The 16,764-nt window shown below is 46.4% G+C and overlaps 1 protein-coding gene across 2 annotated transcripts in view; it reads left to right on the forward strand.

Moving 5' to 3' along the window:
• The window catches only part of PTPRH (protein tyrosine phosphatase receptor type H), a 517,583-nt gene that overhangs the window by 411,586 nt on the left and 89,233 nt on the right, over positions 1–16,764 (forward strand). For both annotated transcript variants that reach the window (XM_085616391.1, XM_085616390.1), the window contains exon 12: positions 4,065–4,328. In XM_085616391.1, coding sequence (XP_085472517.1) covers positions 4,065–4,328 — 264 coding nt within the window. The remainder of the gene's footprint in view (positions 1–4,064; positions 4,329–16,764) is intronic.

The following is a 16,764-nucleotide window of genomic DNA, read 5'->3' on the forward strand; positions in this document are numbered from 1 at the left end:
TTAATAAAACATTGAACAATATTTGCATGTATACCTGTTTACAAATATAAAAATAAAAAGTATTAATAAATATAAAAATACTTTTGTAAATATTTCAAAGGTAGATGTAAGAAGGGAGCTTTCTGTCTCCAGTATGAGGTTCACTCTACTGGGGAGCTACCCCTCTGGCACAAAATAATAAACAAAGTAAGACATATTGTGGATAAACTCTAGAGTTCAACCATATGAATGTCTGACTAAGATGACTGTGTTTGCAGGTATTTTTGAGATAAGAATATATTACCTCAATCCAACATTATTTAGTTAACGTTCATTGTACAACTGATGCTGTACATTTATATACATTTTGTAAATGCAAGATACCTTATATCACATTTCAGCCAATTTAGTTCATCACATAACAAGAGCAATAGGATCTTCTTACATGCACTTCTTAAACATAAAATAGTTTATAATAAGACAGCATTATAGTCTACATGTTTCGCAACCCCCTGTTGCTTATTCAGGCTGATAGTAATTTATAGAACAGAAGCATGCCTTGTGGTCAACCAGTTTTTCTGTGCTTTCAAGCATGGCAAAATTTCAATTTATTCCTTACAGTCTACCAGCAAAAAATATTTTTGCATCACTAACATCCAAAAAATCAAATCGAAGAGTAGTTCAAAATTGACACTCATCGTGTTGTATTTAGATTTTTAAGAACATCACTATTGTTGGTCATCAAAAACTATTAGCTATTAATGATAAGCAGTAAGATTTGGTAATTATTGATTGTCTCAATTGATCTCAGCATCTCTCCCAACAAAGTTTAATGGACATATTAACTGAGCATCTATTGATGAGACCTGTCTCATCGATAGATGTAAGTGTGTTTGCTTTTACATACTGTAAAGTGCATTGTGCTTGAAGCTGCTTCAAGCAGTGTTTGCAATTCCTCCTTTTATCAGCATATAAATTCATCTATTTTACTGTCCTACTTCGATTTCATTTCATTTGATAGTGCTACATATTTTGAAGCTGCAATTGTCACAATGTTCTGATTGATTGCTTTACAGCATGGCAGCATACATGTCATCAACATCACGTGCCCTGACTGATAATAAAAGCACCAGTCTTTCCTTTAATTTAAAGACAGCAGACAAACCGAATATGCTCAATGGCTTCTTCTTTGCCACCTCAAAACAAGTATCAATGTTCACTGGCCTAGTACCTCAGTTGCCACTTACTTCTACTAACCGAGGAATCCCCATCCTAGCATCTGCTACGCTGTCTCACAGCTTTACACAGCATCCTGTTAGACTTGGGTCCGGATTTGTGCTTAGTTAAGTTTCAAGTAAATACATATCATTGGGTTGCATTATTTATTACTTGTATGTAGGCAAGAATGAAAAAAGTTACTTCTGCCGGAGAAGAAAACTTCTCAATGGTTTTACATACAGACAAAACCAGAGAGTGGTCTTGTATGGATGCTCAAAAGAAACCAGGGCTGTAAAGCACCGGACTCTGCTAGCGCTGTGAGGCCATACTAATGCCAGAATGCTCACTTTATAAATACAAGTAACATTACCTGACATTTTAAGTGAAAATGCCATAGAGCAGAATGATCAAGGCTCAGTGTTTTTGTTTATATTGCCCAGTACATTTCACTGTAGGGTATGACTCTACATCTCACTGTTGGGTATGACGCTTCTAAAATGTACCCTACTTGCTTCCAGATTAAGAATCACATATGTAGAAGCTCCTTTCACTGTGGTCGGGAGTGTGATCATAACCTCAAGAGCCCATCCCCTCTTCATTAACAGTCAGTAGATATTGTGTGTTCCCTACTGATGTTTTTATGGGTGTGTCCAATTTAAATTTCATCCAAGTTCTGCAGAGTTACAGACGCCACAATATTTGCCGACTTTCTCTGCAGGCAAAAATGTGTATTTTTGTGTTTGCAGAAGAATTTGCTTGCAGTTTTTATTTCTTTTGTTGGAGAATTTAAGCACAAAATTAGGACTTTTCTGGCATGTTTCAACAATCCTTTGCGGTATCCTCTGTCAGGTAGCCTGCTACTCAGGACCTCAGATTCCTCAAAATAATCAGCCCCTAGTGAACAATTCCTTATAATTCTCATGAATTGCCCATTGGGTAAGTTATCCCCTAAACTCCTGGGATGACTACTAGTGTATCTTAGAAGTGTGTTATGCTCTTTTGTTTTTCTGAACAATCTTGTATATAATTTACTGTCCCTGACTTTTAAAGTCATGTCAAGAAAATGTATTTCAATGTTGCTATGGGTCATGGTAAACTGAATTTCAGTTGATCAAATAAGCCATCCCAAAGCGACCTCTAAGTTGATAGTGTTGCCTCTCCATATTAATAAAACCCATCTATATATCCTCCAGAACGTGATGTTCTCAGAGAAGGGATTGGTTACTGGAGATATGCATTTGTTCGTAGCTGTCCATAAAATATTAACCAGATATGGGGCAAATCCCATCCCCCATAGACATTCTGAAAGTCATAGCTACCTCTATAATAACACTATTGATGCAGTGGGCACCCACTGCGTAGGTGTCTCTCTAATGTCTAGTTTAGATCTAATCACCTCCAGTGCTTCCTGCTGTAGCATGCTGGTATATAACAAAGTTATATCCATGGTGACACTAATAATTGAGTGTGGGGTGAGAAAAGATAATCCTCTACAAGTCTGATTCTGTCCATTGTATCACACACAATGATTCCATGACTGAACGGTACCCTCACACTATGGGTCACCATGAAGGACTGTCCAGACATGGATCTTGGGTAGGGTATATATCGATGGCGTTCTAGGGTGTTTTTAATTTAGATGTCATATACACATTCACTTATATACCCACCCACAGGGCATTTATCGCTAATAAGTTGACTCACTTCCTTGTGGGATTGGATCTTAGTTTCGTGTAGTGTTTCTGTACTTCCAGTTGTCAGTATCTCACTAGTGGAGAGGTGTGGTGCAGCGGCCAGGTCAGCTGACTCCGGAGCACACGGTTCGATCCCTGGCTCCGGCGGCAGCTCAGCTCAGCACCATGTGACTCTGGGCAATAGCTCACATAATTTCCACGACGGCCCCCAGCGCCTTGAGACCCGTAAGGGTGGGTAGTTCACGCTTTACAAATACGGATTTACATATTTGTTTTTATTTGTACGTTTGTAATCCTCAGTGTTTTGTACCAATTTGGCACCCCCTTTCTCCACAGATTTAACTCCTATATTGGTATTTCTCTTGAGAGGGTAAGCACTAGACTTTCTGCCTTAGTGGTATTGTGTTTGATGTATTTCTTCTGGGCTAACAGATGTATAACATCTCTTAAGCCCACCTGCTCGAATGTCAATATCTTGTGCGATACTAGCTGCGCTGGCAGTGTTAAGGGACTTGGAGGTCTTATGTTCCTGAACAACTGATGGAGTTTCTTTTTGATATTAAACATATTAGGGACATTACTAGGATCAAAGGGAAGGCCCTTTGCCAGCATACCTGATTCTGACCTCCTAAGGGTGTATTTAAATACATTTGCAACAGAGTCCATTTCCTTGTCTGCAATATTGGAATCTATCACCTGTAGTACTGTCGTCAGGTCTGTGTCTACTTATGGTTCTCCGCGGGTGATAGCTGCCTACTCTCTGCCCTCTACTTTGCTCCTTGCTCAGAGCCCTGCCCCTGTCCAGTCTCTATCCGCCCTCCTCCCTGGTATTGGTCCCAGTAGTTTTGGGCAGATGCACTTGTCCCTGGCTGCCCACTATCAGAATGAGCGGTTGGATATGGAAGAATATGAAAAGGTCACACATCTTTTTTGTGAGTATTGCCATTGGTTTATGTGAAGACCCTGAGTATGCTGCTGGCAGTATTCATCTTGCAAGTATGGATAGGTCGCTTGTTGTAGTAATATTTTGCAACAGCTTGTCTAGTTTCCTTGTACCCGCATGTAACACCTCCAACCCCCGAAGTAAGACAAACGCTCGCATGCCTCTTTCTACTGTGGCAGATTGGCCTGCTGCTGCATGTGTTCTGATCCCAACTCTTGTTATCCTTACAGATCCTAATCAGCCTGAAAATCTGATGGCAACAGCAAAGTCCGACACAGTGCTCTTCGTCAATTGGACCGCTCCGAAGGACCCCAACGCAGGCAGATATCAGTACAACGTGACCCTGGCAAACACCACGTCTTCACAGGCTGCTAGCACCAATGACACCAACCTAACCTTTAAAGACTTGAACCCGGGCAACCTGTACACTGCAAGAGTCAACTCCTGGATCGATGGCGCCAACAGCGCAGAGAGCCAGGCACCTGCGCAGACGAGTAAGCATTTCAACAATACTCTAAACAAGCATTTGCAATGCAATAGGTCTTGCATTCACACGAGTTTTGGGTTTTAAAACATAAATAAAAGGCATTGTCATTTACAATACTAATAGTTCAACTCCCGCAAATGCGAGACCTATTGCATTGCAATAAAGGTCCTTCTTGACCGCTTGCTAGATTGTAAATATTAGAGGAAGAGACCGGCCTGCGACTTCTTCAAAGTAGTGATAAATAGTGCAGTGAAGAACGTGTAAGTATTATAAATTACACAGACACAAAGTGTGAAGTGAGAATTACATTTGATCCGAGCTATAAACACTAACAAAGTGCTCCAACACCTTTCGCTCTGTGATTACAATGTCGTGGCTCAGGAGAAAGAGCGGTGGGGGGGGAGGGCTATTTCCTGCCCTCTTCGTGATTTGAGTGTGCAGTATGGCATTGCTTAATGTCATTGCTATCTTTGGCCTAATAAAAACACTCCAGCTGTAGTGGGGGCCTGGCTTCACCTCCTGGTGCAGGGTGGGCTGCTCTTCATGGCAGGCCTGGAGGGAGGAAGGGATGGTCTCGGCAGCAGCTGCGGCCTAGTACAGTGCCCCTGCTATTACTAGTGAATGAGAGGCACTGAGATATTGGTGATGGTGGTATTGGTATTAGTGGTATTGGTTGGTATTAGTGGTATTGGTGGTGGTGGCATTGGTGGCGGTATTGGTATTGCAGGGATGTGGAATTCCTATTGCCCGACACACGGGATAAATTGTTTGGGGTCAAGGGCAACAAGTTTCCAAGCGTATTTTGTTAAAAAATCTGAGTGCTTGCACGTTCATTTTCCCTCCAACCACTTTTTTCCCCAACCCTAGAAGAAGTTGTATGCCTGCCATTGTCAGGAGTACATTTCTAACCTTTCTCAGTATGGGAACAGATTAGAGAAGAGTTGGTGAAAACCCTTAAAACATGCAAGTTCATAGCTTTGCACAGACTCAAAAGGGCATTCCAGCCCTGGAACTGACGCTTACCTTCAGCACCAGTATGTAGATCTGCAGAAACGTGGCAACATAAGGGAATTGCTAGTATTCAAACCCTACTATGGAAGGAGCCCTGGCATAATCAGAGCGGCTATTTCAGAGTTCTTATAATGAGATTGCTGCCATAATTTGTCCCCCCATTACATGGAACAAAATGGACAAGTGGATTTTTTTTCAGGACAAGTAGATTTATGAAGCAACCTGCCCCATAGACAAGTACATATTTTATTACATTCCACACCCCTGTATTGGTGGTGGTATTGGTGGTGGTATTGGTGGTTATATCAGATTGGTGGCGGTGGTATTGGATTGGTGGTGGTGGTATTGGTGGTGGTGTTAATAAAAAAGTCTTTTGAAAACAACCCGTCAGATGGATTAGTGCAGATGACATGTAACAAAGATGTGCTGCTGTCAGTTTCAGCCCATTAGCACTCGATTATGTGCTATCTGGAATTCACATGACTTAATTCGCGAATCATTTTTAAATCCGATTTACTGGGGGGGAGGGGGTTGAAACAGACCTGAGATAATGCCGGGTTAAAGTGATTGAAAGCGGGGGGCCGTGATACGTGGCACCAATGCTGCTTAAAAAAACACAAGCGGTTTCAGCTGAAGCAACGCATGTCCGGCCTGCAGTAAGAGAAACTCAATAAAGTAAATAGTGCTTACAGACTAAAGAATAGGTCCAGTGTAACAACCGAAGTAAAGGGGCCAGTAGCCATGGGAGGTTACAAATGAAGACAAGGCTATACTAAGGAGGGACTAACAAGCCTATTAACGAACCCGAAGGCCGCATTTACGAAAGACAATGACACAAGCCAATGAAAAATATGGGAGGAGAGTGGGCGCGGCTTCTCTCCCATAATCTACCACAGCAGTCTCGCAGAGCGAGCAGCGCATGCCCGCAGCCGCTACTCTCGACCTAAAAACGTGGTGGTAGCTTTCTTTAATCAAAAGAACACACATTTGTTTATTTATGTAGCGATGGCTACCACAATTTATCTATTATATAGTGCTATCAATCTTAAGTGCTGCAAGCATGAAAGGCTGAAAGAGCCCTGCTGGGATTCAAACCTATACCTTCCAGCTACGTACTTTTTAATTTATTTTATTTATCTGCATTTCAAAAACATGATCAGTTATAAGAACTTGGTCAGAGAAGCAGTACAATTATACTTGTATTGCTCAAGTAAATAGCAGTTACAGTTTAATATTTTGACACACTCACTATATATACTGATGTACAGATTACGACAAAGGGGTGAAGCAGGAGTGACCCAACACCAACAATGAGATAAATCAACCCGATAGCGGTTGGGGGGACATCAAAGCAGTCTTCTCGCTATTTATATTTCACATAGAAAATTCAGTGACCACCGTGTAGACATACCCAGTTTAACAGTAATCCTCAAGACCCATATTGCTTGTCCGCAGTTACTGTGGGGTTCAGAGCCTCATCACCCGAATCTTGTTGGGAGCGAGCCCAGTCGACAAACGGGGCCCAAATATCCTTCGACCTGGACGCTGCTGGCATCATTTCCCAGAAAGCCGACAGCTGACTAAATGCAACATCTTGTATCCAGGCTTCCATCCTAGGGGCCCTCTGCTTTCCCCAGGACATGGCTACCCTGCGTTTAGCCAACAGCAATGCATGCAGCTTACGCGTGGCTGTTGCCGTATCTCTTACATAACCCAGTATTCCAATAATGCTCGCTTTCTCAGGAGGGTGCCTATTATTTAGTGTATGCCGCTAAGGGTGGACAGCTCCATGCCATGTGAATGAAGGTGGTGGGAGTGCAGCCACAGTGCCAGCATTTGTCATCTTCCCTGAGACCCATGCGATATAACTGAACTGGTGTTCTATAAAAACAGTGAAGATATTTAAAATTGATTAGTTGTAGCTTGTAGTTGGGGGACAGCACAGTGAGCTGACTGAAGCAGAATGCCCATTGATCCTCCGTAATCTGGGTAGTGAGCTCTGAGTTCCAGCTTTGTAGGGAATTTGGCTATATCAGGGGTGCAGTGTTTTGCATGTGATTATAGGGACGGGTTATGAGCCTTCAGGGGAAGGGAGTCTGAAGGACGTTCCCAAGCGCTAGCAGCATGGGCGGGGTTGCTGGGAAAGTAGTGTGTATATGCCTACAAGTTGCCCGAAGTTTGTAGTACAGGAATAAATCAGAGAAATTCCCAACCCCCCCCCCCACCTCCGAAGTCGTCAGTGGGGATAGAGATCTGCAAATGTATGAAGCCCCAAAGACTTCGCTGCCAGCCGACTTGCCCCCTCAGCCATAGCAGGAATCACAGGATTGTGTGCTAGGGGGACAAAAGGAGCATACAGAACTGGTAGCTTAGCTCTGTTTCGCAGCCAGTCCCACGCCCAGCGCAGGGCCTCAACCGTGTCAATCCCATCACGTGGTCTCTTGTATGGTTGGTAAAATTCTACCGGAAGAGGGACTGGCGCCGCCACATCAAGCTCGACCGCCGTGTGGGGTTGAAACGGGGTGGGGTGCACCCAGTGCTGTAGGAATTGAGCTTGAGCGCAGTACGCATATAATGGTATGTGTGGGGCGCCCATCCCGCCCTGCATCAGTGGCAGTGTCAGAAGTTCCCAGGAGACCCACGCCTGTTTCCCCACCCATACCAGGGATATTAGCAGAGTACGGTTGGTTTTAAAAAACTCCTGAATGATGGGCACTGGGATATTTGCAAATAACTACAGGAATTTAGGTAAAACCACCATCTTGGTAATGGCAATCTTTCCTGCCAGGGAGAGTGGTAACTGAGCCCATACATTCACCTTATCCTCCAGCCACGCAATTGCTCTCCCAAAGTTCATGTTCCAAAGTTCCTGTTCGTCCCTGCTTAGCCAAAGCCCCAAATCCTACTCGGACCATCTGCCCAAGTGAGGAGATACTCTACGGGGAACGGGATTGTACTCTCTGTAAGTGGGAAGATGGTAGACTTAGACTAGTTAATAGATACGCCAGATAGCCCCCGAATTTAATAAATTCCCTGAGAATAGGAGCAATGTTAACAGCGGGGTTTGAAATATAAAGGGTAATGTCATCCGCATAAAGCGAGACCAGCAGGCCCCTGGTGCTAAAACCCAGCCCCCTATTTGCATGGTGCTGTCTCAGCCTGGCCGTCAGGGGCTCCATCGCGATGGCGAACAGGAGTGGGGAGAGAGGGCAGCCCTGATGGGTTCAGCGGGAAATGGGGAAGGGTTGGGATGTGATACCATTCATGCAGATCCTAGCAGATGGCTCCGTATAGAGGAGACGTATGAAACCGATGTATAAAGACTGAACACCATTCTCTCTTATATTGTAAAAATATACGCCCACTCTAGCGTATCAAACGCTTTTGTAGCCCCAAGTAGTACAGCTACTGCCGGTAATTGAGGGTGCAGATAGTGGAGCACCGCGAAAAAAGTACGGAGGTTATGGGTGGTGGACCTTCCCGGGATAAAACCCGACTGGTCCGGGCAGGCTATCAGAGGGACTAAGGGTTGAAGTCTGCCTGAAATCAGTTTGGCAAGAATTTTAGCATCTACATTGATTAATGAGAGGGGTCTGTAAGAGTCTACTTCATTGTCACTTTTCCCTGGTTTGAGTAGCGTTATGATCACAGCTTCACGCATGGAAGGCGGTAGGATACCCGAAGGTTGAGCTTCCTCATAGACTGCTTGCAAATGTGGGGCCAGTTCAGATGCATACGCCGTATAGAAGGCAGTGGTTAGACCATCGGTGGAGAAGTGTGGCTCAATGGTTAGAGCGGCAGACCGTGATGCAGAGGTCTGGCCCGGACCAGGGTTCAATTCCCGCCTCTGTGGGTCTTGGGCTCAATTTCCCCGGACCCGATAATTCTCGCCTCGTGCCTATTCTAATCATGGGTCTCACTCTGCAACTTTGGGCAATAGCTTGCTTAATCTCCACAACGGCCCCAAAAGCGCTAGGATGCCTGGATTTCAACTTGGGGGTGCCCAGGAGTGGGCACTTCACAGGGAAAGGCCAGGAAGGGTTCCACAGCGGTATGTGCACAGCGCCTCAGAGACCCTTTCGGGGGTGTGCGGAGCGCTATATAAATGCACTACATTTACATCGGGGCCCGGGGCTTTGTCTTATGGTAGGCTACGTATTGTCTGGGCTATATCTTCTGCTGAAAACAGCACATCTAGGTATTCTTTATGCCCTTTCCCCAGCCATAGAAGTTCCAGGGAGTCCAAGAACGGCTGCAGGTCCTCAGGTATCGCGTTGTGTGCGGCCTTGTAAAGTTTAGCATAGTATTGTTTAAAACGTTCAAAGACACCTTGCGGGCCTCTGATTAGGGTATTATCCTCTCCAAGAACCTCAGTCACGTATGTGGCGGTGGGGGGCTTTCTGAGCATGTTCGCGAGCGTTCTGCCCGGTCTGTCCCCTTCCCCGAATTGTCTAGCCTGTGCATGTTTGCCCAGAAATTTCACCTCCCTCTGTGCTTCCTCTTCAAAGTCTGTGAGTGCCTCTTAGATTGAAGCTAGGAGTGTGACATCGTTTGTGGTTTAATAATGGGTTTCTAGGTCCCTGATGCGTGCCTCAAGGGAGGAGAGGGATCCCCGTATAGCCTTAAGGACTCCAGCTTGGCGAACAATGCACTTGCCTCTTATGACCACCTTGAAAGCCTCCCACAAAGATGCCTGTGTCATGATGGAGCCAGTGTTAAGAGAAAAATATTCTTCGATATCCCTTCATATTTCTTCCCTAAAGGCCTCGTACAGCAAGGCCCTGTGTGGAAGCCTCTAATTGAACATTCTATGAGGTGTAGTGGGCATTAATATTCTTAATAGACAAAGTGCATGGTTGTCATAATGTTCTGGGGTTCATGTTATACCAGCCTTGACCAGGCCCTATGGTGTACAGATATAAAGATGCCTTCCATCTTGTTTGAGTTCCGCCTGAGCAAGATATCAGATAGGCTGCCGTCTGAAATGATAGCCTTTAAGTGGCGCTGGAGTTGAGATGAAGTGTGCGTGATACTCCCTTCCTGTCAATAGTGTCATTTAGCACCGTGTTAAAGTCTTCACCCCATATGAAGGTTTCACAGCTCATACTCTGGACCTTGGCCCACACTGTCTGAAAGAACTCTGGGCTGTCCCTATTCGGTCCATAGACCGCAGCTAGAGTTATATCCACGCCAGCCAGTGCTCCCAGCAAAATCATCTACAGGCCGCCTGGATCTATACAAGATTTTGACAGTTTCCAATCCAAACCCTGTCTTATGAGGATTGCTACCCCGTGCGTAATTAGAATAAATGGAGGAGTAAACTTGACCCCAGCTTTTGTAATGGAACCTAGTCGGGGGAGAGCTATTTAGGTGTGTTTCTTGTAAGAAACACACATCTATATGATGTCTTAGTAGGTAGGCATGAACAATTCTACTCTTTCTGTGGTCGTTGAGACCGCTTATGTTCCAGGTTGAGAAATTGAGGGACATTATACTGGTCTAGTTGACAAACTGTGGATCACCTGATAATGAGCACCTGGAGAATCCCTCCCTGCCATCGCCTCCCAAAACAGAATTGGTTCAGTCTCTGCACCACCCCCACGTTGGTCCCATATGTTAGTGTTTCACACATCGTGAGCATACATGTGTTGTTTGTGACTCTGTTTTACTGTCTTGACTGAAACTAAATCATTAACCCCACTGCCCTCCCACCACCCTCACCAACCCCCCAAACAGGTTGTGCACCGATACCCACCCTAACTAACAAATTGAACAGTTGCTGCAGCAATACAGACGAAGTGTGATTGGGAGCTCTCCCTGGGGAGCGTGGGGTTGCTGGCATACTACCCTACCCGAGGACGGGATGGCCGGGACTTTAGTGAAAGAGGCATTAGATCAGGATCATCAATGTCATACAAAATCTGCAAACCAAACAGAGGAGTGCCTGTAGTCCTGAACCCAGTCAGGCAACCACAGCTCCATTGCGTGCAAGATTAGAGAAAGTAACAGTAGGCGCTGAGGAGGTATGAACAGCCAGTTACCTATACGACTTGGAGTTAATTATTGTCGCTCAACCCAGCTTCCGAGTTGGGTCTGGTTGTGGTTTTTCCGCTGCCCTTCTTTCCTCCTACGTGCTTGGCAAACTTCAGGGCAGACTTGGCATCCGTGAAAAAATGTGCCGTACCATCATACGTTACCTCCAGTTTAGCTGGGTACAGTAGAGCATATGGGACATTTGCACGAAGGAGGATGCGTTTTGCAGGTAAGAACTCTCTGCGGGCCGCCTGCACCGCCGGAGTGTAGTCTGGATAGAACAAGCTATTGTTGCCTTTGTAGTTTGTTTCTTTGCTCTCTGGCCAGCCTCAATATAGCGTCTCGGTCTTGGTAGTTCAGTATCCGAGCAAGGATAGGTCTGGGCGTGGCCCCGATCAGAGCCCTGGGTCCCAGCGTGCGGTGGGCCCTTTCAATGGCAAAGACCGCAGATAAACTGGGGCCAAACAGCTCACATAGTAGTTTGTCAACATACGTTTCCATTTTAGAGATGGCAGTTGTCTCAGGAATCCCCGTTATTTGCAGGTTATTACGACGGGACCTGGCCTCCAAATCATCATTCTTCGCCCTGATGAGAGTAAGTACCTTATCCATTTGCAGCAGCTGCTCTTTCGTCTCAACCTGAATCTCATGTTGGTCTGTGCAGCAATTTTCTAACTGATCAAGGCGAGTCTCATGCACATCCACCTGCTTTTTTAGGTTATCAAGTTTCGAAGTGAGGACTTCCAATTTAGTGTCTATAGTCTTTAAGCTGGAGCGCTTTTCCAACAAAGAAATCCGAGGTCCTCTCCTTGGGCATCAGATTGTTCAGTTGGAGGCCTGTCAGGGTTCCCCTCTGATTCAGAGTCCATCAGCCTAGTTTGCCTTTTATTCTCGAAGGTTAATTTAGGTCGTTTTGTGTTGTATTTTCTCATCATTGCGTGTAGGAGAACAGAGGGACACACGTAGGGAAGTCTTGGTCGCAGCCGGCGCGAACCCAAGTGCCCCACGGTGGTGTACACAGTGGGTGATGGTAGCATATGGCCCAACGCAGGTGCCTCCCACTCCGCACAACAACTGGCGCAAGACACCCTCCTGCTGCCCGTGCCGCTGCCGTGACCAGGAGTCACCCACGCTAGGCAATTGTCCACTGCACCCGTAGTATTTACAGGTGCAAATGTTTGACCAGGGGAAGGCACACGTAACAAGCGGATACCGCATCCACACCACCCCTCTTGTGTGCAGCAGCACCTCACAGTTGGAGATTCAGGCGTTGCTGCCTAATTGGCACTGTACCGGTACCCCGGTTGCGTACTGTCCAATCGCCCAAGGCTCCAGGTATGCACTCAAAACTCAGCACGACAAAGGCACAAGCACCACACCTTACTTAGCTGCAAGCAGGATAGAGTATGAGATGGGAAGAGATGCCAAGTGATAGTCACACAAGCGGGCCCAGCAGACAGTAGATCACCAGCAGGATTTAGACATCAACGTTCATGCCCCGCCTGGGCCAGCAGTCTCTACAACCACCCAGATCGTAGCGCAGTCGGAGTTACAGGCCCCCCACTGGCACACGCTGAGCCGCTCCTCACCTCGTGCCATAATACGATCTCCGGGAGGAGCCAGTGACTGTGCATAGTGTTTTCGGCTTTTAGTCTTTCAGCATACGGCCCCACAGCTACCTCCGCTCGCTCCTGGGTGGTGTGCAGGCCCAGCCGAAGTCGCCACCAGCAGAGCCTCCAGCTGCCAGCATCCTCACCTAAGATTGCGGCCGGGCAGCGGGCTCGGCCAGCGGAGCGAGAAGGGGCAAATTGCCAGCGCCAGGGAGTCCCCAGCCCTCAGATTCCCTCACAAGCCAAAGGATGTCAGGACTCGGAGGAGGTCCTCTCAGCCTCCGGGAAGCAGGGCCTGCATCCTGGCGGGAAGGCCAGGTGATCACCGCCAGCCTTCCCCTCGATGGCAGCCAGTTGCAGTGGTCAGACTCAGCTCGTTCTCCTCACTGCACCACAGGTACAGCACTGGCACGGTTTGTAGGGGTTGATGGCTCTTCCAAGCCATGGATAATGTGAAGATTATGGCCCGGCCTACAAAGAGCACTCAGCAAGCGGCCATACTGCAGCACGTTTAGACCACACCCCCCTTCCAGCTACGTACTTGGCCCCATCAGTGAGTGCTCAAGTCGCCGGGCTCTTTCACAATTTAACTGTATTTCTTACATCTAGAGGCATCCTGCATCATGAGCGTGGTTACTTAAATTTTACTTATCTGTGTCTCTGTTCCTGGATTGAAAGGGAAATTCAGCTTGCAATGCAACTCTTTAGTTGCTCAATCTCTTAGTTTTTCAGCTCTGTTTCCAAGATAATGGCTCAACAGTGTGCAACTCTACCTGATCCCACTTCTATGTGACTTCTTTATCCCTGACAGTCTGGCCATGCATAGCCTTTTCAAAGAGCAAGCCGGCCTTGGTGCATTTCTGTTTCATTGAGCTTCACTGGTGAAGTCTGCTTCAGTTCCCTTAAGACTCCCTAGCTATCCTGACACTTTGACAAGACCTCTGATTGAAACAGTTGGGTCCTCATCCTCGGCTCCACCCTCTTCGCATGGGACGATACCTGGTGGCTCCCCACCCTCGAAAACCCACTACCCGACAGACCACGCACATAGCCTCGGCATCATATCCTGACTCATCGCTCGCTATGAATCGCCAGATCAATGCCGTCTCCTCCGCATGCTTCAACACCCTACGGATACTACGTACAACATTCAAATGGATACCCTCCAACTCCAGGAAAACCGTCACTCATGCCCTCATCACCAGCAGACTGGACTACGGCAACGGCCTCTACGCTGGAATCAACAAAAAAACTCTTCCGTAAACTCCAAAACATCCAGAATGTCGCAGCAAGACTAATCCTCGATATCCCACGGCACAATCACATCACCCAACACCTTCATGACCTCCACTGGCTCCCCGTCAAAAGAAGAACTTTCAAGCGCTCACACACGACTACAAGGCCCTCCATAACATCGTACCACAATACCTCCACAACCGCCTCTCCTTCCACGCCCCCAAGAGAAAACTCCGCTTAGCCAACATCTTCCTAGCCACCATCCCACGCTTCTACAGGAACAGAGCGAGTGGAAGGTCCTTCTCCTACATCGCAGCCTAAACCTGGAATGATCTCCCCCTTTACCTCTGGTGAAGCCCGACCCTGAACCAATTCAGGACAGACCTCAAGGCCTGGCTCTTCGAATGACCCCATCTGAGCTGCGTACCCCCCACATCCCCAGCGCCTTGAGACCCTAACGGGTGAGTAGTACACTCTGTGAACACCTGATTGATTGCTCAATCTACACCACCATGCTTTTTATAGCTGTTTTAGCAACTGCACAGGTGCTGGCTGAAACATCCCCATTGAGGGGAAGAATTTCTTCCAAGGATCATGAGTTTGGTTTTGATCTACTGGGCCTGACGCAGGATGTGTTTATACATCTGGCAACCCTTTTCAAGGGTCCAGTGTTTAAGCTAAAGGATCGCTCTCAGGAGCCAGTGAAGAAATTAGCTGGGTATCGTCACCATAGGACACTATTGAAATCTCAAAGGGAGTAATAATTTTGGGCAGAGGTTGCAGGTACACGTTAAATAATGTGGGACTGAGCGAAGACCGATGCGGCACTCCACAGGCGACTTGAAGGACCTCTTAATAGCAGCCTTTGTCAAATACCTGAAAGGAGCACTCCTTTAAAAAGGAGCTCACCCAATCCAGGGCCTTGCCAGATACATCTGCCCTGCTAATCGGTTCCAGACGTGTGGGATGGTCCACGGTGTCAAAAGCCACACTCAAGTCCAGCTATATCATAGCAACCAAGGCCCCTTTGTCCAATCTCCTCTAAGCATCCTTCATCACCGCTCGGTGGGCAGTCTCAGTACGGTGCCTGGGCAGAAATCTGTTTTACGTGTGGTGCAATAGAGAGTTGGACTATGGAAAGTGTGAGAGATGTCTATTAACATGTTTCTCGGCCACTTTACTGATGACAGGGAGCAAAGAGATTGGACAAATGTTCCCCAGACATGATGGATCAAGGTTGGGCTTCTTTAAAATTGCATTGACCATAGCTTGTTTCCAAGGTTGCGGCACCGTACCCAAGTCCAGTGGAGCAAGAAGTGGAAAATAATTTCTGCCCCAAGACTGAAAATATCGGAGGGAGGGGGGGGCAGGATCAAGGGGAGTCCCGGAAGTGATTTGACCAAAAAGGGCAATAAACGTGTCCAGAGTAAGGGAAGGGAAGTCAGATAGAGTGGGAGAACCCCACTCCTTACTGCTACTCAAGGGGATGGGATCAAGGCTTCTATCCACCTTTTGGAAAGATTAGTAAATATCTTAGATTTTGGTGTCAAAAAAAGAGGCCAGTACATTGCATCTGTCCTTTGAAGGTACTAAAATAGGGCCATTGGAGGTTGGTTCAACTAAAGCTTTTGTGATCCTAAACATCTCTCTCTGGAGCCCGCAGCTTTGGTAATTCTAATTTCACAATGAGCAGCTTACTCAAGCTTAATTTCTGTGTGGTAGGCCCACACTGTTTCCAGAAATGAAAGTTTATTACATTCCCTATAATCCTTTCTCGATTTCCTCTCTGCGACTTTACATTTTTTTCAGATCACTAAGATGGGTGAGAAGCAGGGGGCAGACTTCTTTTTGATTTTTTGCATGAGTAAAGTATTAGTAATAGTTTGGTCCAAAGAATCGGTTATCCATTCAAAAATCCTGTTAGCATCTTGAGTATTTGAGCCCAATGAAGGTGAGGTTATACTGAGGATCTTTCTCCAATTGTGAAGATTTAGTCGTGACCGGTGCCACCTTTTGGCGTCAAAGGTTTCAGATATTAGGGCGGGCCAGAAAGCAGGGGGACCAAGGGGATTAAAAAATGATCTGTCCAAGGGACTGGTATGGGGTTCAAGACCTGAAGCATGGGATTGTTCGAAAAGATGGGGTCAAGCAGATGGCCATTTTTGTGAGTAGGGTACTCTTTGCCCCAGTTCCAGCGAATCAAGGGTGAATATTCCTATCCTGTGTGCTCTCGTTCCTTGCTTTTAGCCCCCCTCTTTCTTTTCCAGATATTATCCATCTAATTTCTCACTTTATCTTTTATGGTTCCTGTCCTGTACGCCCTACACTTACTGTATTTCTCCGTCAAATTTAAACAGTATTTTTCAGCTTCTCTCTTTGGTTGCTTTGAGTAGTCAATGTTGGGTACTGTTTTTGAGAAGGTGTGATCTACACTGTTACTGGGACCTTCGGTCTAACAGTGATCAAGAGGTTTTCATAACCGCCCGTTAATGGTTTGGAATCTTCCTAAGTGTTTCTGCATCTTATAACCAGCCATCTCCCAATGAGGCACTA

The sequence above is a fragment of the Triturus cristatus genome, chromosome 7 (assembly GCF_964204655.1).
Source record: "Triturus cristatus chromosome 7, aTriCri1.1, whole genome shotgun sequence".
Lineage (NCBI taxonomy): Eukaryota > Metazoa > Chordata > Amphibia > Caudata > Salamandridae > Triturus > Triturus cristatus.